At 35.7% G+C, this 23,278-nt stretch overlaps 1 protein-coding gene across 1 annotated transcript in view; it reads right to left on the bottom strand.

Annotated features, from left to right (window-relative positions):
- Positions 1-789: 789 nt before the first annotated feature.
- Positions 790-23,278, bottom strand: part of LOC128996049 (synaptic vesicle membrane protein VAT-1 homolog) — a 28,795-nt gene continuing 6,306 nt past the window's right edge. The window contains exons 4-7 of the mRNA XM_054421184.1: positions 18,316-18,526; positions 9,231-9,479; positions 2,520-2,761; positions 790-932 (exon numbers count right to left, since the gene is read on the bottom strand). Of these exons, the coding sequence (XP_054277159.1) occupies positions 855-932; positions 2,520-2,761; positions 9,231-9,479; positions 18,316-18,526 (780 nt within the window). The 3' untranslated portion in view covers positions 790-854. The remainder of the gene's footprint in view (positions 933-2,519; positions 2,762-9,230; positions 9,480-18,315; positions 18,527-23,278) is intronic.

Below are 23,278 nucleotides of genomic sequence, written 5' to 3'. Positions count from 1 at the left end.
TTTTAACTTAGCCCTATAGTTAAAACCCATAAAGACGGAATGCCTATCAGGCCTGTCATCAACTGCATCCCAGCTCCATCTTACGATACCTAGCAAATATGATTAAATCCAAACTTGATATGACATCTGATAACACCTGTCAAAATTCCAAAGAATTTATAGATTCCTTAAAATCAAACAAACACGACCCAAACAGTATCTTACTATCAATTGATGTTGATAACATGTACGTAAACATACCTCCCAACGAAGCTATAGATGCATTAGTTACAAAGCTACAATTGCCTGAACAGTTCTCTGGAAGTGAAATACAAGACATTAAAACAATGGTCGAAGAAATAACCAAGCAGAATTCTTTGAATGGAACATTGTTTTGAGGAACACGAACACGAATATGTGTTCGTGTTCCTCAGTAAGCCTACAAATGTCGTCCGGTCGGGTATTATCTAAACGAGCGTACTCTACGAAAACACGTGTAAATAAAAATAGCATGCTAAAATGTTCTGTGTTTGTGTATATATGTGGTTATATAGTCGACAATCATCTCTCGATGTGAAAATTTTACATACAAAAATGCTGCTGAAGATGAGCCGTATTATTATAGGCTCGAAACATGTACAGCATAATCAACTACAATTGACACCTACTGGCATACATGATACGTAAGTAGATTATTATCTATAATAACATCCTTTAAAAGTTCTGATTATGTTAAATTATTTTAGAAACCTATTTTCAAGGTAAAATGATTAGACAATTTAAGTAAAATTCAAGGATAAACTATTTTATTTTGTAAAATATGAGTCATAACAATACACCTTATAAGTATTCCAGAAACCACGTACCATTCATCACTAACACTGCAATTCAACTTGAAGAAGAACTTTACCAATATTTTTTCTGGAAGCTAAAGTTTTTATTGCAGCAGAAGCCTGTAAAAAATTCAGGATAAGTTAGAGTACCATCACAATTCAAATTTATGAAAGCCCTCTGGCTGGTTGGAGACACAAGTTTGAAGGTTGTTTTTGTGGAGGTGATTTATTTATTGTAATTTAACAAACCTAAGCGCTATAAAAAATGTTTGTAAACTTTTGCTTAACTCTCTGGTAATATAACAAGCGGAAAAAGCACATATTGTTAAATAAATATATCCTAAAAAACCAGAACACTAAGATGTCACCAACATAAAACAGGCTCCAGATTTTACAGTAGACTGAGTTATTATGTATAATTTATGGGAATATAATCAGAAAATAATCCTTGTTTTTATAGATAAAGAAAAGGCATATGACCATAGACAAAAAGAATTAAATATAGACCGTCAGCTGTGCTGCGGTTACCACCGCTTGGAGCGCCATGTATTTACAGCGTACACGCTATGTAAACTACAGTGGTGTGCGCCGGAACCTATAGTAACCATGGTAACCACAGCACGGCTGACAGTCTATATTTAATTCTTTTTGTCTATGATATGACTCAGTGAAGAGGAATCCCATTTGGGATAGCTAAAGAGGTTAAGGACTGGAAGAAAAGTACATTGAGTGGATTAAGGAATTGTATAGGATTCACAAATGTCGTGTCAGGACAACTGCACGGTATACAAGTTGGTTTGATATTAAAAGGAACTGAAACAGGGGTCCATTTTGTCACCGGTCATGTTAAATGTGGTTATGGGAATAATGTGAAGAGAAGTAAAAAATGCTGGAAGAAATACGGGAACTATGATGTTTGCAGATTTACATAATGCTATGGGGAAGAGATGAATGGAATTACAAAGACAACTGGATATATGGACAGAGGTTATGAGAGAGAGAATTACAAATAAGTAAGTAAAGGAGTGAAGTAAAGGTGATTGGAAGAGATGGAGAGTTGGAACAACCTTTAAAAGAAGAGGGGAGACCGCTTAAGTTGGTTAAAAATGTTCATATTTCGGCACGGTGTTATCAAACGATGGGACAATGGCACAAGAGGTAACAACTGGGGAAAGGCGCAGGATTTTATCAAAGTGTTAGATATCTAGTCTGGGATAAAGACTCCAAAATTTACCGTATCTATGGAGCAGAAGTTTGGAATATAACAGAGAGGGAATGGAGTACTGTTCAGGTGGGGGAAATTTTAAAGAGGTATTAAAGGGAAAACAAGATTGGAAGAATTAAGAATGAAGATTTGAGAAGAGGAATAGTTGATAAAAGTTTGAGAGAAAGAGTAGAGAAATCAATACTGAGATGATTCGGCCACTTAAGAAGAATGGAATTGATAAAATCCCACCAAAAATTAGCGAGCTTCTCATGGACGGAAGAAGACCAAGAGGAGGACCTAGAAGAAGGTGGATTGACGAGGTGTTGTGAGATGTGGAAGCAAGAGGAGTGCAGGGCAGTATATGGAGGAAGAGGAATTGTGGAGGGACAGAAGAAGATGGAGAGGCCTAGTGAACACCCAGACCGAGAGATATCCGGAACAGGAGAGGATATGATTGTATGTATGTACCTAAAACATGAACTTTAAAGTTAAATAATTACCTGGAAAAATGGATGTACAGCATAGATCTTAGGCTTGATTTTGCCTTCTTGGCACAGTTTAAAAATGTGTCGCATAGCATCATTGACTAAAGATGGAGCTTCCTGCAATAAGGTTCCCATGTGCAGACCACATACTGCCTTGTTGCCTGCCACCAACTCTTGCATGGGCACTACACTAGAGCTCAGGGCAAACAGGGCCTCTGTGACCTTAGCCTCATTGTCCTGTATAACACTGTTGGCTCCTGAAACATAACATATCTGATAGTATCTATCAGATAACATAGGCCCCTAGGCTCCACAAGTGGTGCGGAATGGCGGTTGGATAGAATAGACCTCCCTCCCACCCAATGCAAGACAGTCTGGGAAAGTAAATTAGGTGCAAAATGGTTTTTAAAGGATGTTGCGCTAATATTCAGTTTTGTCTGACCTAAAAAATTTATTTTTCAAGATTCGTCTTCAGCGATTGCAGTAATATACACAATTATCTACCACAATCGAGATAACATTCAAAATCATCTCCTGTGATATTGAAAAGAGATCTCACTGCATGAAAATCTTAAAAGAGAACAAACAGAGTTAATGAGTTGACACTTGGCTATAAGCTATTGACGATTATTCAAAATCTTGGTTCCATATTCACATACCGTTTCCTGACGATAATAATTCACGTGTGATTTGTTTTCCGGCTAGACATCTATAGTTATAGTATTTTATAACACATACATCTGTTTGGAGCTCATATTGGTATGTTTGAGTTCAATTTATATGATAAAAAGGTATGTAACGTTTTCTACAACAGATTTGAAGATTTGTATTATTTGTACTGCATTCTCATGCGATTGTGAATGGGTAAAGTTTTAAAGTGTTGGTTTGAAGTTTAAATTCAAACTGAAACATAGACAAAACAACCTTATAATAAAAAATAAAGATAAATAAATAATAATAATAATAATAGATAATAAATAATAATAATAATATATAATAAATAATAATAATAAATAATAAATTTTAATTTTAAAAGAAATACTGTATATAATAAATTAAATGACAACTATTTATTTATTACACATTAGGCCTTCTATTTTAACTGTTATAATAACTTAAATACTACCAAACCAACAACATCAACAACATTATAGTGAGATAACTAACATACATCTACACTTTTCTCAGGTAGCTACTAAACATTTAAACAAATAAAAACCCATGCTACAATTTTCCAAGCCTAAACTACAATTGCAAAATAAGTTTATTATAAGAAGAATGAGGCACTAAAACTGACCAGCTACTCAATCAGTAGCTCACCAAATCTTCCTTAGCTTGTTCAAAGCTTAAGTAACATTCCTTTGCATGGTAACACATGGACCAAAAATGTAATTGCTGAAAATAAAGAGAGAACAAAAAGAAAACAAATCATTACTCATAATTTATTATGTAACAACAATTAACTGATGACACCTTTTATCATGAATAAACCATACTTCCTTAGTAGAATTCTCATCCATCATGGATCAGCAGAAGATATTTATATTGTTAGTCCCATCCGGTGCCACTAGGATCGTCTTTTTGTTGGTGTCCTCCTGATTGCGAACAGTCCTGATTGCGAACAGTCCAGACTGCGAACATGTTTGGGTCTACGAGGTGGAGGGGGTCGTCCGTGGGGTGGGGAGGATTCCTGATTGCGAACACATTTTGAGTGGTCGGAGTTTTTAACCCTTTCATAAAAACCCTTGACAGAATGATTTAGCCTAAATCACAACTTAAGACTGGTAATATACATAATGGAGAGGATGAATGTTCTTGAAGACACATGTATTTATGAGACGTAGTATAATTTTACGTAAAGCCGCTTGTATATTAACAGACAGATTCTTTCAGACTGACAAATCCGTTTTGATAATATTTAAAGTGGCTTTTTATTTAAAATTAATTATAACATGTTTGACTTGAACAAGCAGCTACAATAACTAAACAATCTCAGAGTAAAAGAAATAAAACAATCGTAAAGTACCTGGGGACCGAGCTTTGCTCGGGGAAATTCATTCCCACCACTCTGCGATGACAGCCTTTAATACTTCCTTCACCATTTCCTACGTCATGGACCTGTTTCCTTCCCTTCTCATAGCATTCAAGTATTACAGATACATTAATCTAACTGCCACAAACGGTTCCCACACTCCGCACTGCAAGCATTTACTACTTCTTTCACCATCTCCTATGTCGTGGACATGTTTCCATCCCTTCTCATAGCATTTCAGTATTTCAATTTCAGATACATATATCTAACTGTTACAAACGGTTTCTAGTTCCCACACTCCACACTGCTCACCTTTACTACTTCCTTCACCACTTCCTACGCCGTGGACCTGTTTCCTTCCCTTCCCATAGCATTTCAGGATTGCAGATACCTTAATCTGATCGTCATTAACAACAGTTCCCACATTCCGGACTGCTCGCCTTTACTACTTCCTTCGCTACTTCCTACGTCGCTGACCTGTTTCTCTCCCTTCCCATAGCATTTTAAGATTGTAGATACCTTAATCTTATCATCATAAACAGATCCCACACTCCGGACTACTCGCCTTTACTACTTCCTTCGCCCCTTCCTACGTCACGGACCTGTTTCCCTCCCTTCCCATAGCATTTTAGGATTGTAGATACCTTAATCTAATCGCCATAAACAGTTCCCACACTCCGGACTGCTCGTCTTTACTACTACCTTCACCACTTCCTACGTCACGGACCTGCTTCCCTCCCTTCCCATAGAATTTTAGGATCACAAATACCTTAATCTAATGGTCATAAACAGATCGCACACTCCAGACTGTTTGCCTTTACTACTTCTTTCTCCACTTCCTACGTCACGGACCTGTTTCCTTATCTTCCCATAGCATTTTAGGATTGCAAATACCTTTTCCATCCTTATGGAACAGCTTTAAGCCACTTTTATTGTTAGTTCTGTCCGGTTTTCTGTAGATGTTGTGTTTTTGCAAGAAACAAATTGCAAACAAAGCACGACATCTACAGAAAACCGGACAGAACTAACAATAAAATTGGCTTAAGCTGTTCCATAAGGATGGGTAATTTTTCATAACAGATCCCACACTCCGCACTCTGCTATCCTTTACCATAGATAAAACATATTCCCTATGCCTTTACGACAATCTCAGAGTAATAAAACAAAACTAGGCCTACAATGTATCGAGTAAGGTTCAGTATAATCTTTGCTCAATAGGAACAAGTGATATCTTTCCTTTTGTACTGTCAATGTAATTTCTAGTATACTGTGGGTAGATGCCTTTATGAACACATGTTACAACTTACAAGTCGTTTGTTTACTTTTTCCTTGTTATTCAATTCAACCAACATGGTTACTTAGCAACCCATAAGACTAATGTTAAAATGTGACTTTCAGTTTCATTTTTCCACGTAATTAGATTTTTGTTGGCAGTTCTAACTGCAGTAAAGTCGATTTTAGGCCAAAAATAAACTATTTACAATTTTTGAAGAAAATCGTCGGAGCCGTTTTCGAGATCTTTCTGCAAGCAAGCAAGCATACATACAAGCAAACATTGCTCGTATTAGAGTATAGGATAATACTAGAGTTTAACATAATTAGCCGAAATAACATGCATTTGCCAATATCGCATTCCAAACTCAATCATTACGTAAAAAACATCGTCAACGAGTCATTTAAATAGCAACTAAAACAAATACAATACTTACATACATCTTACATCCGAAATAACATGTATATGCATTACACAATACACATTACAACTACAACATCAATCAAACACATTCCCAACTCAATCATTAGCTAAAAACATTAAAAAAACAAGCAATTAAAACTCACGTTCAACAACCGCGACTAAACCATCTTTACAGATACCAAAATATTTGTTCGCAGTCTGGACGACTCATGTTCAGGTAGTCCACAGCATTTTTGAGGTGTTCGCAGTCTGGACGATTTTACCCTTGTTCGCAATCTGGACTGTTCGCAATTAGGACACAACCTTTTTGTTTACAATTTGTTTCTTGTTATTTCAGTTATTTTAAACTTTGTTTAACCAAATAAAACAATCATAAACAATCGCTTATTCCCTAGTTATATAACCAAACAATAATGTTCAAATGTCCAAACCATTGAATTAACCTTCAAATGATAGAAAAAAGTTTTGTCAACACCAGTACTTAGTGTCACCAACATGAACTAGACTTGAAAAACGAGCTTAAACTTGTACAATGGGATGGGAAGTCTACTTGTGTTGGTTAGTCTATATTTTATTCAGTGCTTGATTTGTAGGGGAACACGGCAGAACAGAGTTCCGCTACCTCTCTTTCAGAAAGATATTGGCATAAATAGTTACTATCAATCACATTAAATAGGTTACACTTCCAGCACCTCATTTTTATTTATCGATTACTGCATACAACATACATGTATAGATAGATTGTGCAAAATAGAGTGACAAGCGGAAGGCGTACACACAAGAACCCCTCATCATCAATCATCTCATCAATAAATTGCTGTTGGATTAATTTGATGTAGTAACATCTAGTCAAGTGAATCTCATTGTTATTGGGAGCCCTCCATGATCCCTCCCACACAATCTATGCTAAGGCCGCGGCTCCACTTGCCGTAGATTGCCGCGCTGCAAATTGTAGCTGGTCAGTTGAAGAAATGGGAAGGCAGCGATCAAACGAAGGTGGCTCCACTAGCGACAGTCTGCAGCGCGCTACATTTTACGGCGCACCGTAGAATGTAGCGTCGCGCGGAAATGGAACTCGGACCATCTTAGCGCTACATTTTGCAGCCAACAGGCGGCTCCACTAGCTGTAGATTGTAGTGCCGTGCCAAGTCAGTGTACGTACAGCCGACCGGCATACAGGCACAAGACACACGCTACAATCAGTATAGATTTTTTAGTGTCCTTAGTTTTTGATTTTTGTGGATTGATTTGTAATTAATGGAGCCTGAACTGGACTGTGAAATTATTATATTAGGAATTATTAAATTATTATATCGGGAGTGTGGGAATCTTGTTTTATAAAGGTTGTCCAGGGGTTTCCTACTTTATATTATAAAGTAATACAGTAGTGATTGGAGAAACAAATACGTGAAAGCATTCAATTTGTTTTTACATGCAGCAGTCATAAAATTGTTATGATTATTAAACCTATAATGAAAAGCTCCTAATGGCTGTTTTTAGATAATTATTAATAGGTACAACAAAAACTCACAAAACTTATTGATATTCAGCGTACATTGGTTACTTAGAAATATTACTTCTGAGGGTAAATTAGTGCAATAAAATTTAAATGGAAATAGAATAGAAATAGAGATAAAATGACCATTTAAAGTAGAGTAATTCGACACATCGAGGATTGTTGCAGCGAGGGTTCACTGTATAAAATTAATGAGTTAAAATTCAGTAAAATTACCTTAATGTCACTGAAAGCCTTTCCTCTACTCCAATTGCTTCTCTTAGAGTGATATCCTTAGTCTTCAAACGTGTTGATACTGCTTCTATTCAGTAATCAAAAGCGTTTGGGACATTCGATAATATTAAAAAAATACTTGTCTGAATATTTTAGTAGTTTAGTATGCAATGTGTGGAACATCCCTTCGGACTTTCTGTTGCTTAATATTGGATGGATCCACCGTTTTTGCTGCTGTGATTGGCGTCGTCTTGATAAAATTACACTGACAACAACACTATGAATGTTAATTTGCGGCATGATCCAGGGCCAAGTTTACCTCGGTGCTACACTAAACTGCTAGTGGAGCCACGGTGCATGTGAGAGGACGCTGCAGATTGTAGTTCGTACTCTGCTGCTAGTGGAGCCACAGTGCATGTGAGGACGCTGCAGATTGTAGTTTGTACTCTGCTGCTAGTGGAGCCACCAACTGTAGCGTGTAGCGCGCTACAATTTGCAGTGCGACAATTTACAACAAGTGGAGCCGCAGCCTAAGAATGATGTTAGAAAAAGTTGGAAGGTAGAGATCAATAATTTTCAGAAAGGTCTTTAACACACTGGAAAAAAAAACATCAAATGCTGTACAATAACCCCAATCATCTAACACAAACTGAAATTTCATGTTGTATCAACATGAGGTATGGTAGACAAAATTAAACTTGACAAGTGTAAAACTGAACTGATGTTAATCGGAACTAGTAATAGATAATGGTTTACAACGACAAAATGTAAATATTCCAAATTCATTGTCATTGTATCAGTCCCAGAGGCAAAATGAAGATATTGTGTGTTTAAAAAGAACTACAGTAAAACCTCATTAAAGGTCGATTCACACACATCAGTTGAGCACGTCACAGTAAAAAAATGTATTCTTTTATGGCTTTTCTTTTGTGCTATCTACACTCATCAGGGCACAGTTCTGACGCAGGTTCCTCAGTTGCTCTCCCGACGTCTATCAGTCAATTTCAGATTTATTCCCACAGGATATTTTGGGATTGTTCGGACTCCTGACGGACAAGTAATTAATGGGTTTTAAATTATTAATTAAAGTTGTGTTTATATTTTAAGCACTGTTTGTAAGAATTATTATCTAGATGGACACTGAAAAATTGAACTAAGATAAAGCCAGCTAGACGTGCGTCCTGTCAGCTGTTGACTGTCGAGTTAGTGAGGTTTTCCTGTAATATTTTTTCTATTGGATATGAGTTGTCAGAGGCCAAATCAACTAACCTGTCAAGATTATACGCCCTAGAGGTTTGAGCAGAGCCATGCTCCGTTTGGTACTCACACCTCCGACATTGTCAATGATGATGTCAAACTCCGGTTTGATCAGGCGTGAAGAGAAGTTCTCGTGGGTGAGCGCAACCAAGACTCCGTTCTTGATGATCTCGTCATGTTTGCTCTCAGAGGCTATGCCGTACACTTTGACATCAAATGCGGCTAAATTAGCCAGCTGAGTGGCTGCCCAGCCTACTCCACCTAAAACAATAAAGATTCCGGGGAAAAAGGTGACAGGTTCCAATATACAGTAAAAGCCCGCTGATCCGACGTCCGATGGTGTGTCACTTTCAATAATCCAGCATCGGTCTAGAGTCTGAAAGTGTTTTTATATGCTGCTTATGCTTATGTGCTTAAGTGCAATTGGCGTATAGTTATGAAATTAATTTAATGAATTTAATTTAAAATTATCGGTGGACATTTGAATTTAAAGACACCGATTTATTTTTTCACTGGTTATGCTGAATTTAATATTAAAAAAAGTAGTACAAAGACAGAAACAATGTTAACAGTATGTAATACAAAATTTATTTAATTGAATTGAGAAAAAAGTTACAAATAAGATAACAACGGACTGTATAAATGAATGAATTCAGGACACTGTACTCGTCCTTGCCGCATGAGTTTTGTTAAAACACTGATTGTTACATTATGTAAAAGGCATGTTATTTGATGTGAGACACATATTAATGAACATTTTAAAGTATTATAAATATGATCCAACATGAGTAATACCATTTAAACATTTTGATGGTATCCGTTTTGTCCCTCTGAACTTGGGATTCTCTGCTGCCTACATGCTGCTCAAAGAATTCTAAGTGAACACCACAAAACCTTTCCATCTCTTCGGTAATGTGAATGTGTGTATTTGTAACCATCTAAAGGATATGCTGTCAGAAATGTTATACATTCTAATTCTAAATCTACCCTCAATTTATGTACTTCTCATCATGAGGAATCGCTCTATTGTTTGGTCTATAAAAGTGCCAGGGTGCCATACCATGGTTTATCGGAACGACAGACTGTGAAGGCGTCTCCACAAGTGAAATTGACACTTTATGTCACGTCAATGTTTGTAAAAAAATAAAAGGAGAACAATATAATTAGCTGTTCATGTTAATTCTGTGTACGATAATGTTTTCTTATCCAACATACAGGTTAACCAACTATACAGTATAAAAAGAAATGTCTAACTATGGCACATTATGTTCAACACAATTGTTCTTTCGTTCTTGATTAATTAGGGTGTTTTTGGTGAAAGTAATTATTTGAGAGTGATTTTTTGAAGCTAGAATTAAGTTAAATACAAAATAGGCATTAAAATAAGTGAAAGAAGGGAAGTTGAGTGGAAAAACTTTTAATAATAAATGTGAAAATATGGCAAAAAGTTTTTTTTACAAAAGTGTGAAATTTTTGTCTGTTTGGAGCGCGCTCCAATTATTTATTGTCTTTGCTTCTATTTGTTCTGAAATAGATTTTGTTATTTTTTATTGTACACTAATTGGGACACCAAGTTAAAGTCTTTAAACTTAATTTACATTCATAGTCTACCTTCAATAAACGCATACTTTCAATAATAAATGTAAAAATCTGGCAAAAAACAGGTTTTACAAAAATGTGATATTTCTGTAATTTGGAGCGGGCTCTAACGGGATAACTGTGCGTTTGATAACGGACAATATGTATGTATTTTTTGAAATTGTACGAAATTTCATGATCTTTCATTTTCATAAATTAGTAAAATTTAGTAGAATGCATGGTTTCGGAGTTATAAGCAAGAAACTGAAAAAAGTGCGAAGATTTTCATATTTTTTTACGTCTAACTCAAAACGCACAAGGAATTTTTGTTGGATCTCTTCAGATTTGGATTCAGCGCCCCAAAAAACATAGATTAATGAAAAAAAAATTGTCGCAGTTTTTGTTCCGTTCAACTATCGTTTGACTGGACTATTTATGATAACAGCTAATTTGAACCAACTAGAAACAAAAAGCTGTGATATATAATGAGAACTTTACTTTTTTCTATTGTTTAGGTGCAGTGGTAGAACATTCTATTGTAGATGTTTTATATACTATAGCATACCGTAAATTAAAAGAACCAAATTTTCTTAAACCGTGTCCTCTATTCCATTCCAAACGGAAAGCACGTATATACTGCAATAAGAATTTTATACTCATACGCCAACCCCGCATGAAGAACGGGTACTTTGATAATATTATAAATGTGAAAGTTTGTGTGTTTGTTTGTCTGAAGTTCAATCACACATTTAACTACTGGTCGGATTAGGCTTATATTTGGCATGCTGATAGCTCACATTCCCGATTAACATATAGGCATTTTCTTATTTAGAAAATCCTTTCAGGCTCCGGCCCAGTGGCTCTGGAGTTTCCCATGTTAACCATGTGGTTATTCACATTTAAAAGGAATTATAAAAATTTGTCAGCTGATTCAAATAACAAGTTGGTTCTATTATATTCAACTAGCCGTACCCGCGGGCTTTGCCCCGTTTAACTTCATAAGTATTCGCATGGCTCAATCACGTCCTGGTTGAAGTTTGTTCGCTACGCACACTCACCTTTAGGTTGGAGCTCGTTCGCTACGCTCACTTGCCTTCAGGTTAGCTCGTTCGCTACGCTAACTCGCCTCCAGGTTGAAGTTCGTTCGCTACGCTCACTCACCTTTTGGTTGCAAATTAGCTGTTGTCATAAATTTAAAAAATAATAATGCTGCACCCTGTTGGTAATCCTTGTAACTTTAATGCTATTGAACATTATAGAACAGTACCAACTTGTTTAATCCTACTAATATTATAAATGAGAAAGTTTGGATGTATGGATGTATGGATGTATGTTTGTGACAAGTGAACGCGAAAAATACTGGTCGGATTGGGCTGAAATTTCGCATTATGATAGCTCACATTCCCAATTAACATATAGGCATATTATTATTTCAAAAATCCTTTCGGGCTCCGCCCCAGTGGCTCTGGAGTTTCCCATGTTAACCTTATGAGAAATGGAATTATTGAATCTTAACAGCTGTTTCAATTAAACAAGTTGGTTCTGTTCTATGATGTTCAATAGCATTAAAGTTACAAGGATTACCAACAGGGTGCAGCAATATTATTTCTTTTACATTTATGACAACAGCTAATTTGCAACCAAAAGGTGAGTGAGCGTAGCGAACGAACTTCAACCTAAAGGTGAGTGAGCGTAGCGAACAAACTTCAACCAGGACGTGATTGAGCCATGCGAACGAGATAATCTTGAAAATTAAGAAGTTAAACGGGGCAAAGCCCGCGGGTTACAGATAGTTGAAACATATGTTAAGATTCATTAATTCCTTTTAAATATGAAAAATCATAAGGTTAACATGGGAAACTCCATAGCCACTGGGGCGGAGCCCGAAAGCCCGACCAGAATAAAAACTACTTAGTTTTCCTATTTAAAGCCCAAAGAATTGTTCTACCGAATTTCAGCCTCCTAGGTAAATGGGAAGTGGGAGAATTAGTGATGAGTGAGTGAGTGAGTCAGTGAGGGCTTTGCCTTTTTTATATTTAGATAGCACATTTAACTATTAATAAAACAACTAGACATTCCATCCCCATGTTAAAGTTGTAGCCAGGTTTTCAATAAAATTTGCCTTAGTTGATGTGAGCCACCAACAGATTGCGCTGATCTAAATTACTGATTTCTGCAGATTACACTATGGTTTTTACCAAGTCAAACTGATGGAATGACTTATTATGAGCTATAGCAACTGTTGTGACCCAGCAACTATGTCAGTAACAAAATAATTTATAAATAAAAAAGTTTTTTAAACAAAACGTTTTTAAACGCACTAAAAAGTAGAAAATAATTTATAAATACGTGGAGAGTATAAATAATACTTGTAAGATTTAAAATTAAAAACGTGGGGTGCATGCAATAGATAATTTACAATTACCTTCACTTGTTGAACTAATGTATCAATTGCATGCACCCCACGTTTTTCATTTTAAATCTTACAAGTATTATTTATACTCTCCACGTATTTATAAATTATTTTCTACTTTTTAGTGCGTTTAAAAACGTTTTGTTTTAAAAAATTTTTTATTTATAAATTATTTTGTACTTTTTAGTTTTTAATGTGTGTGGATGTTAAATCTATTTCAAGCATCTATATCAGATTAAGACAGAGGCATTTGGGAAATCTAAGGTTTATTTGAGTTTCTTTTCGTGTAATTATGTATTAGATTGAATGTGTGGCCTACCTACTAACCATAAATATATCAATCTATTTAATCTATTGTTTACTTTATAGAATACTAAATAAAAAACAAATGCATTTATTAACAAATACCTTTATATCTGCAATCAGATTGTTTATGTATATTTTTTTAATGTTTGTCTGTATAAAGAATCTCTTGGGAGCATAAGCTGTACCTCTTAACCTCTGCTCTTCGAACTGTCAAATTTAAGTATTTACAGCTGACTTAAATTAATTGATATATTTACATTCTTTCAAAATGTAAACATGGAAAATTTGGGAGCCTAAGGGGCGTAGCCCAAGGGAAATATGAAAATTAAATGATATAATATTGCGTTGTCATCCATTTGTGAGTTATGTTTCAAATTTCAAGTCTCTAGCTCATTGGGAACATCGTTTAAAATTGATATCAAAATTTGTAGGAGAGCGACTAGCGAGCTAATAAAAACAAGCCCATGGGGCGTAGCCCAAGGGAAATATGAAAATTAAATTATATAATATTGCATTGTGTAACGAGTTATTTTTACTAGGGGGGTAAATATTTGCTATTTGGGCCGCGTGTCTGTTGAGGTAAGCAAGCGGCGGCGGCGAACCTGGCTAGCTCTGTTTGACCCGGCTTATCAGTTCGGATAAGCTTGGGTATCCTGGGACTACTGGATAGCCGAGAAGGACATTCTAGTGGTGGATCCCGTGCAGTGAGGAAGTTAGTGGGGGTGCCTTGTGGAGACGACTGGTGTACTGGTGTACGTTGATGGTGACATCGGAGTACAGTGATACGAGTGACAGTGAGTGTCGGTGTTAGTTGGGTGTTGTGACCCACTTGTGGTGAGTGGACGACTTTTATTATATTTTGTTTTAAGAGTTGATAGTTGACACTAAACACATTCATCTCTGATTTGGTTGTGAGAGTTAGAGTTGTAACCGTGCTGGTTAAAGCCTGATGGTAGTTGGTATTTACAGGTGTCAGGGATAATATTAAAGTATATTCCTGACGGTTCTGGGCAGGTGCTAAAGCGCAAATAATATATTTTATTGAATGTAGTAGATATTATTTTGCGTTGTACCAAGAGTTAGTTACATTACTAATAACTCTGAGGCCCGACAAACCTAGGCTGCACGATTTAGCGTGCGTAGTTGGAAGCACGTGGCCAGTAGGCTAGTAGCTAATATTATTAGCCTATTAATAGAAGCCCAGCTAAGTAACATAAAGTTGGTAGTAGCAGTAGCAGTAGTAGGGTTGTTATTGTTTATTCATTTGATTATTTTAATTTAACCTGAACAGCTTGTTTGGTAATTCAACACACTTCATTGTTTCATCTGGTGTTCCGCAGGGTTCTAATTTAGGTCCTCTACTTTTCACAATTTTTATTAATGACATTGTTGAATGTATTCATCATAGTAAAGTTCTTCTATATGCTGATGATTTAAAAGTCTTCAAAGAAATAAACACTGTTAATGACTGTATACTTCTTCAGGAAGACCTAGATCGTTTAGTAGGCTGGAGTAATAAGGGCTTAAAATTTCATCCAGATAAATGTGCTGTCGTGAGGTACACAGGACGTACGCAGAATATCATTAATTTTCGCTACTCAATGAATGGTGCTGTCCTTCAATCTCTTTATAAAACCAAAGATCTTGGAATTACAATTGATGACAAGTTTTCGTATGCAGACCATATTGCTGAATCCTGTAAGATGGCTTTTCGTAACTTGGGTTTTATATTCAGATCTGGGAATTTCCTGAAAGGCATATATGGACTCAAGCTACTATATTTCTCCCTGGTTAGGTCTAGACTTGAATTCGGTTCAATAGTGTGGTATCCACATCATGCTTATCTCATTGAGATGATAGAACAAATCCAAATAAAATTCCTACGGTATCTATTTTTCAAAAGATTCGGCTATTTCACATATGACATATCATATCCTATATTACTGGATCTGTTCGAAATGAAGAGCTTAAAGAGTCGACGGGATGTACTAATGCTGACGTTTCTCCACAAATTGGTCAATGGAAAAGTTGATGATAGCGAGATCTTATCGCTGTTATCTTTCCTCGTGCCTCGTCCCTCGTCCAGAGTCCGTGTTTTGTTCGCTCCTACATTTGCCCGGACTTGCCTGGGTGCCCAGTCTCCTGCCAATGTCTTAATGAGGCTTTATAATACATTACCCCAGGGTATTGATTTATTCAACTCGACCCTAGCCTCTTACAGAAATCAATTGAATGATAATTTATTTGAAAAATAATTTCATAGTACCATGGCTATTGTCTCAATTTAATTTGTTGTGTTTCAATTTAATTTAAGTTGCTCATTTTCTGTTGTTGTTGTACTGTTGTTTATGTAAAGTGTTAATTATTTAATATTGTGTTGTTGCCTACATGATTAAGAAAAGACATTTTGACACGTGTTCACACAAAGTATGTACTGTATTATGAGTATTTGTACTATGCTGCAATGTAATTGGACGTAAGTCTGTATTGTAGCATTTAAATAAATAAATAAATAACACGTTATCTTGGTAGCTTGGATAGCGGAGCACCGGCTATCAGATAATATATTTATCTAGTGTTTGGAATGTATTTAATATTTATTTACCTGCTACTAAGTAGCGCAATAATTTAATAGTAGTGCAATTGACATCTAGTTTTGCTTGTTTAGCTTGGTATTTATTGAGACCAGCTGCTAGAGGTGTAGTCACTCTGCCGATAGTGCACTTGTATTATTATATGGTATTATTATTGAGTGAACTGTTTGATTCTTAGCTTGGGCATTAGAGTGGTGTATTGTAGTTTAGTGGCCTAGTAGACCCCGCCTGGTGATAACTCGCGTTGTGGTTTTTATTGGCAAGTCGTTGTGTAACTCACTGTGTTTTAGGCACTCTGGGCTTAACTATTGGATAGTTAAAATAGTTTTTAGGACGAAGCCCAAATTGCGTAGTCAGCAACGACACCCTAGGAGAGTGGAGAATCGACGTAGGCCTGGTAGTGATTATTGCACGTTTGTTTTGGTGACTTGTTTTTGACTTGTTCACAGTGCCCGTGTATGAGCCAGTCCTATACCGGTTAGACCCGGCTTTTGGCCTAGTGGTTTCCCTGACCTTGTCCCAGACCCTGGAACTTTACCCAGCCATTGTAGGCTGAGCTATCCTCGGCAAACGGTTGCGACTGCACTTACTTGTAATATTTTTCCAGCCGTTGTAGGCAGCGTCGCAATTGTCATCCATTTGTGACCTATGTTTCAAGTTTCAAGTCTCTAGCTCATCGGGAAGTATCAAAATTTGCAAGAAAACGAGTTAACAAAAACAAACCGATGGGGCGTAGCCCAAGGGAAATATGAAAATTAAATTATATAATATTGCATTGTCATCCATTTGTGAGCTATGTTTCAAGTTTCAAGTCTCTAGCTCATCGGGAACTTAGTATAAAATTGATTGCAAAATTTGTACCGGACAAGAAAGTGAGCTAATAAAAACGTTTTAAAATAAGGTACAAAATAGAGTTTTAGACACTAGCACAATCTGTAACTGGCTCACACAACCACATTCTTTTTTTAGCAAAAAATTGGCAACAGCTGATCCATATAGATAGGATGTCTTCAGCACTAAAAAGTTATAACTTGGCTAACCAACAGGGTGCAGCACTATTATTTTTAGCGAATTTCCCATATAGGAAATAAGCTATTACCGTAGTACTCATGGTAAGACCTGGACGCGGGAGCGATTTTTTTTTTCGTTTCGAGGTCCCTAGAGGCCAAAAACACCATCCGTTCAACGTATATATATATGTGTGTCCGTTAGCACGATAACTCTAGCAAAAATGATCCGATTTTGATGAAATTCGGTACAAACGTGTAAACCTACGTTTATTCGAACGAGTTCGCAATCCAGCATGATCGGACCATGGAAACGGGGGTTTACGGGGGGTTTTATGGGGTAAAAATAGGTTTTTCGCATTTTTGACCCAAAAAACATAAAATTTAGCAACTTCTTTCCAAACCATTTTGTAGAGCTTAAAAAACCAATAATTTAGTACATTGAAGCGTTATTATTTGCCTAATGGTTACGGAGAAAATTCCAAAAAATTGTAAATTTAAAATTCCCATGTTATTCTTATGGAGAATAAGTAAACTGTTGTAGTTTGCTTGTTTATGAACATATTTTGATCAAATTTGAAAAATGTTTTTATTTCTTACTAACTATTAACATAAAAAAAAAACAGTTTTACCTCCCTGATGCAGCAAACCTAAGTACTTGTTAAACTAATTCTATTTAAATCGGGAATAAATGTTATATTTTTAAGTAGACATTTCAGTGTAAATCAAATGGAAATTCGCTTAGTCTGCAGGTTTGCTGCGGCGGGGGTATTTTGCAATTATGATAACAGCTAATAAATTGAAGTAAGCAGCATCAAAAAGCTGTGATACACAATCATAACTGTCAAAGTAGGATTGTTTACTGAAATGTTTATGTTTTTAATTTAGGCTAATAAATAATTTGTGATATTGTGCGAATGTTTGGTATTTTACTTTTTTCTATTGTTTAGGTGCAGTGGTAGAACAGTATGGCTATGGTAGATGTGTTATACTATAGCATACGGTACCGTAAATATAAAGAACCAAATTTTCTCAAACCTTATCCATTAAATACGCGCACAAGTATAACTGCAATACGTATAAGCATTTTATACTTATATGCCAACCCCGTACAAAGAACGGGTACTCTGCTGGTTTATTTATATATTAAGTTATATTTTAATAAGCAAAGTACAGTATTCAATACAATGAAAACGTACCAGCAGCTGAATGGATCAGCACACTATTTCCTGGTCGCAAGTTGCCCAATTCACAGAGTGCAAAGTAGGCAGTCAAATAGTTGGCTGGAAGGGCACAAGCCATGCCCGTGCTAATCTCTTCGGGTATGAGGAAACATTGCGAACTAGGAACAATAACAGTGTCCTGGAAACAACCAGACTCGGGCATGTAGCAAACCACACGGTCTCCAACCTGGGGAAATACAGAAAATAATTATTGTCATAGGGTTTGGTCATGAATCACAAAAAAGACATTGAGTTAAACAAATTAAGACATACTTATATTGTAAATAACCGTTTTAAACTTGCCGTTAGATTTAAAAGTTTAATGGCCAAGTGGCCCAATTTGTCTCCTTTATCAAGATACAGCACTGTGGATCTCCGGTCTGTGTCAGACCAGGTGCAACTTATGACAGTGCTTGGTGGTCCATCCTCAATTAACAGAGAACAGCTTGGATTGAAAATAGCGAATAGGTGGATTTTAGTATCACCTCCTCAAACACATTTTGATACTGTTTACTGTTACTTTTTGTACGCGTCCACCAAAAATTGAGGAATGAAAATTAGAATTTTTTTATTTAAAGATGGATATGGAAAAACATTATATAAATAAGCATACATCTCCATGAATAATATCTGGGGATGAAACAATTAATGTTAGGCCTAAGCTATTAAGAAAATAAACAACGAAACTCCTGTACAGAAACTAAACTTTACTTATCAGCAATAAGACACTTGAGTTATAACATTTATTCAAGGTTTGTAAAATGGGCTAGTCAATGGGAGAACAAACTCATTGTAACAAAAATTCATAATTCGCTCCATTTGAGTGTTACTATTACACGAACATTCTTTATTGTTGATCACGTGAGAAACTACTTTTCTTTTCAAAGTGTTGTTATCATGGATACGTTCATCACTGCTTTTCACCAAATGATTTATAGGACTTGTGATAACATGACAACAGCATGTTTTTTCATGATTAGTTTGATCATGTGTATTCCATGAAGAACTGTCCTTGTTTGCAGTTGCGTTTAAACATTTTGACTTCTTGGACAAAGGACCATGGCTGTTAACACCGGCCAAGCCATTTGCAAGACCAGTTTGTTTTTTACTAAATTTACTTCCACGCCTTTTATAATATTTCTTACGTAGTATTGGCCTATTCTTCATTTCACAACAGTCCCTTTTAATTGGTATTTTTATATTCGATGAGACTTCATGTACACCGTTGAATCTCACCCGTTTTAAAACAGGTTTGGCCTTCACATAGTATCTGTTTCCTTTTTTTATCAACTTCTTTTGTCGTAATGCAGCTTTTAATGCATTTCTGACCTGAATATTTACAATGCTGCTAAAACGCTTGATGAGATTGTTACTTATATCAGCAACTGAACTTCCAGCAGGATTGTTGATCTCTTCAACAGTTTTAATTACATTTTGTATGTAATATTGGGACATTAAGTTTCTCTTTGCCATGTAGATAAACTAAAAATTTGAGTTGAGAAGCAATTTGTAAACACAGTGATGAAATGTTTGTCAAGTTGTGGTTCCCTAGAAACAAAAGTACCAGACTAAATTACTGCCCTCCAAAATAGGAGCATAATAGATTACACCATTGTTACCAGAGGATAAATACCATGGTTAAGAAATGGTCTGATGATCATGGATTAAAACTCAATCCCAATAAGTGCTCAGTTTTGCATATCAGTAATTCTTCTTTGCAGGGCAAATTGAATTCTAATAGGAGTAGTATTAAAAATTCTTTGGATGACACACCTTTATCACTTTGTTCCTCATTAAGGATCCTGGGTGTCTATCTAGACGATTCTCTTAAATTTTCTGAGCAGGTGAGTCGTATATGTCGGGTTGCTGTTGGGAAGCTGAGACAGTTGCACAAGTTGAGTTCTGTACTGCTGTCTTCAGCTTAACTTCAAATAGTGCAAGCAGTGATTTATCCATCCATTCATTATTGCCTCCCTACATTTTCTGGTTGTTTAACAAATGACAGAATCAGAATTCAGACAAGACCTCAGAATAATGCTCTAAGGCTTGTATATAATTTGAAGAAATTTGACCACATCAGTGAACTTAGATCGAAAGCAAATACACTGTCCATTACGCTAGGAGTGGCGAGACACAAGTCGTACTCAACTCACTTTTACTCACTTCACTCAACTTGCCAAGAAGCACAGCTGGAAGTTTGACTACTAAGAATAATATGCTAATATGGAAACTAAATAAATCAAAATATTAGGATAAACAGATAATATCGGAAGAATGATCAGTTGCAGCGTAAAAATGTTATGTTGACTGACAGCAATAAAACAATTTAAGGTACAAACAACAACAAACCATCTGCTTATGTACTAAGGTGTGTACAAAAAACTTAATTTGGGATTATATAAAAAATAATCACCACACTTAAAACCAAATACGAAGATAAAGTAATAGGCCCTAAACATAAGTAATCTTAATAATGGTGTGTTTATATTCTTAGGCCTTCAATATTATTAAGAAAACAACACTTCAATTACCGATTGCCATATTTTAAGTTTACCACATCAATTGCATTGTTTGCGTTTAAAAGCAAAAGTAAAACTCAAAATGACTTATACTAGTACTGTTATTAATTAACATTTAACTTATGTAGGCCTGATAACATTTTCAGAAGGTAAATCTAAATACATCTAATACACTTAATACATATATTTACACTAGGTTCACCTATTGAGTTTCATCATAATTAAATTGTCCAATTGAAATAGATCACAGCTTTTACCATTTTTTCATATACCGCATATTTTTATCGTCCTATAAGTAAACAGTAATTGGGCGTATTTTAATTCATTATCCGTAAGTAAACCTCCTCAAATTGAAAAAAAAACATAGGTTTTGCAATCCCGTTAATCCCGGGATTAAAAGATGCCAATCCCGGGATTTCTAGGTATCAAAAACTGACCGGTATTCCGTCAAATAAAACATTTTCTAACAGTACAATTCCATATGAACTATCCAAAACAAAACAAAAATATATAAAAAATAAAAAATTAACCTATGATTATTTGTATGTTTTATTTTAACAAAAAATAATTCATTCTTTAGTGATAAGTCGTCAAATTTGGTTATGATAATAAACAGAAATATTGAATAATAGTAGAGAAACATTATGCGTTAAAATTATTATCTTTTAAAAAATACAATTAAATAAATAAAGAATAGGCCTATTTACTAAAAAAATACAGTTTTCAAGATTTATCAAATCGCAGATAAGACGATGGCTTACAACAAAAATATAGCCCAGAATTTACACACCAAATTATGCCGTTATGATTAAAAATTACGTCTTTAATTAATTATGACGGTTTTTTAGCAAAAATTAGGCAATTAATAACATATAGCATGTAACTAGATTAAAAATTAAACATCTTCTAAAAAATACAAGGAAATAAATTAAAACAAAACAATATTTACACAAAAATAGGCCTTCACTTTACAAAAGTTATCAAATTGCAGATAAGACGATTGCTTGATTACAACAACATTATAGCCCAGAATTTACACACGAAATTATGCCGTTATGATTTAAAATATCATTTTTAATTGAATGATGGTGTTTTAGCAAAAATTAGGCAGTGAATGACGTATAACATGTAACTAGATTAGAAAATAGTAATGTGTAATAATAATGTGTGTGGTAATGTGGTGATGTGGTAATGTGTGGGCTTGATGTGTGATAAATGGTTGTCACAGCAGCTACTTGCTGGGGGTACACTTCCAAATCACTGTTGCCAGAATCATCATCGTCATCACTGTCACTTGATTCGCCATCGCTGTCATCTGGACACAGGTTGATGATGAAGTCCTGCACATTAGCGTCATTCAACCCTTCACTTTACCAGTCGTCATTGATGGATTTTTCTCGTGCTGGACGTACTTGCTCCATTGCACTGAAGTCACTTTACCAACCGCTTCCATAAATAGGGTTTGATCATCAGCTAGCTTGAATGTTTTGTTGTTATCCCTGACATAACCTTTAAGGTATGCCCAAACCATCTCAATGGGGTTGTAGTGGCAGTGATACGGTGGCAGTCTGATTACAGTGTGCCCCAGCTCAGCTGCTTTAGTGCCGATCACATATTTCGGCTGAGTTGGCTTGTGTCATTTCACCACTTCATACAGCTCCCACTTCCGCAGATCAGCACTGTGAACAATTGCCTTTTCTTGGAGCCACTTTATCATTTCCTATTTCGTGGAGCTCGAAGTAGGGGCCTTATCAATGATTCGAGAATGGTAAGGGGCATTATCCATCACGATAATACTTCCCCGATGGATGGCTGGTAGTAGTAGGTACCCCGAAAAACCAACCTTCGAAAACCTCGCTGTTCATCTCCTCGTGGTAGTTGCACATCTTTTTAGGCTCAAAGATAAGTGGAGTTTTCATGTAAAACAGGTCTTTGATCTGATGTACGCTGGCTAGTAAAGACGTTATTTATTTATTTTATTTGTTTACACTAGTCCAACTACTGTACTAATGTAAGTCACAGTACAGACAGGGTGGGATTGAATTTTCCACCTAATTTTGTCTGTAATACAAGACATTAATAGCAAATCAAATCTACTTCCAAGAGTATTTAACACATATCGTAGGTATTTAAGCTTGATGTGAGGAAAATTCTTTTATCAATGTTAACAGAGTCAAAATATTTGTTTTGGGAAATAAATGTTCAGTTAAATAAGAGACAGTGTTTTGGATGTGTTACTAGATTCCATATACAGGGCAAAAACTTACTTAACGGAAGATTAGATCACCACAGCAGATTACTTGAGGCACAGTTAAGTGGAAGCTTTTTGAACCCTCTGGGATCCAGCTGGCATGATTAGCTCTTTCTAGAATATTGCTTTATAGTGTTTGTATATCTATATATTGTACTTTGGGAGAGAC

The sequence above is a fragment of the Macrosteles quadrilineatus genome, unplaced genomic scaffold (genome assembly GCF_028750875.1).
Source record: "Macrosteles quadrilineatus isolate MER2022 unplaced genomic scaffold, UCM_ALF_1.0 Scaffold_5__1_contigs__length_97177068, whole genome shotgun sequence".
NCBI lineage: Eukaryota > Metazoa > Arthropoda > Insecta > Hemiptera > Cicadellidae > Macrosteles > Macrosteles quadrilineatus.
This window is presented reverse-complemented; position numbering and strand designations above follow the sequence as displayed.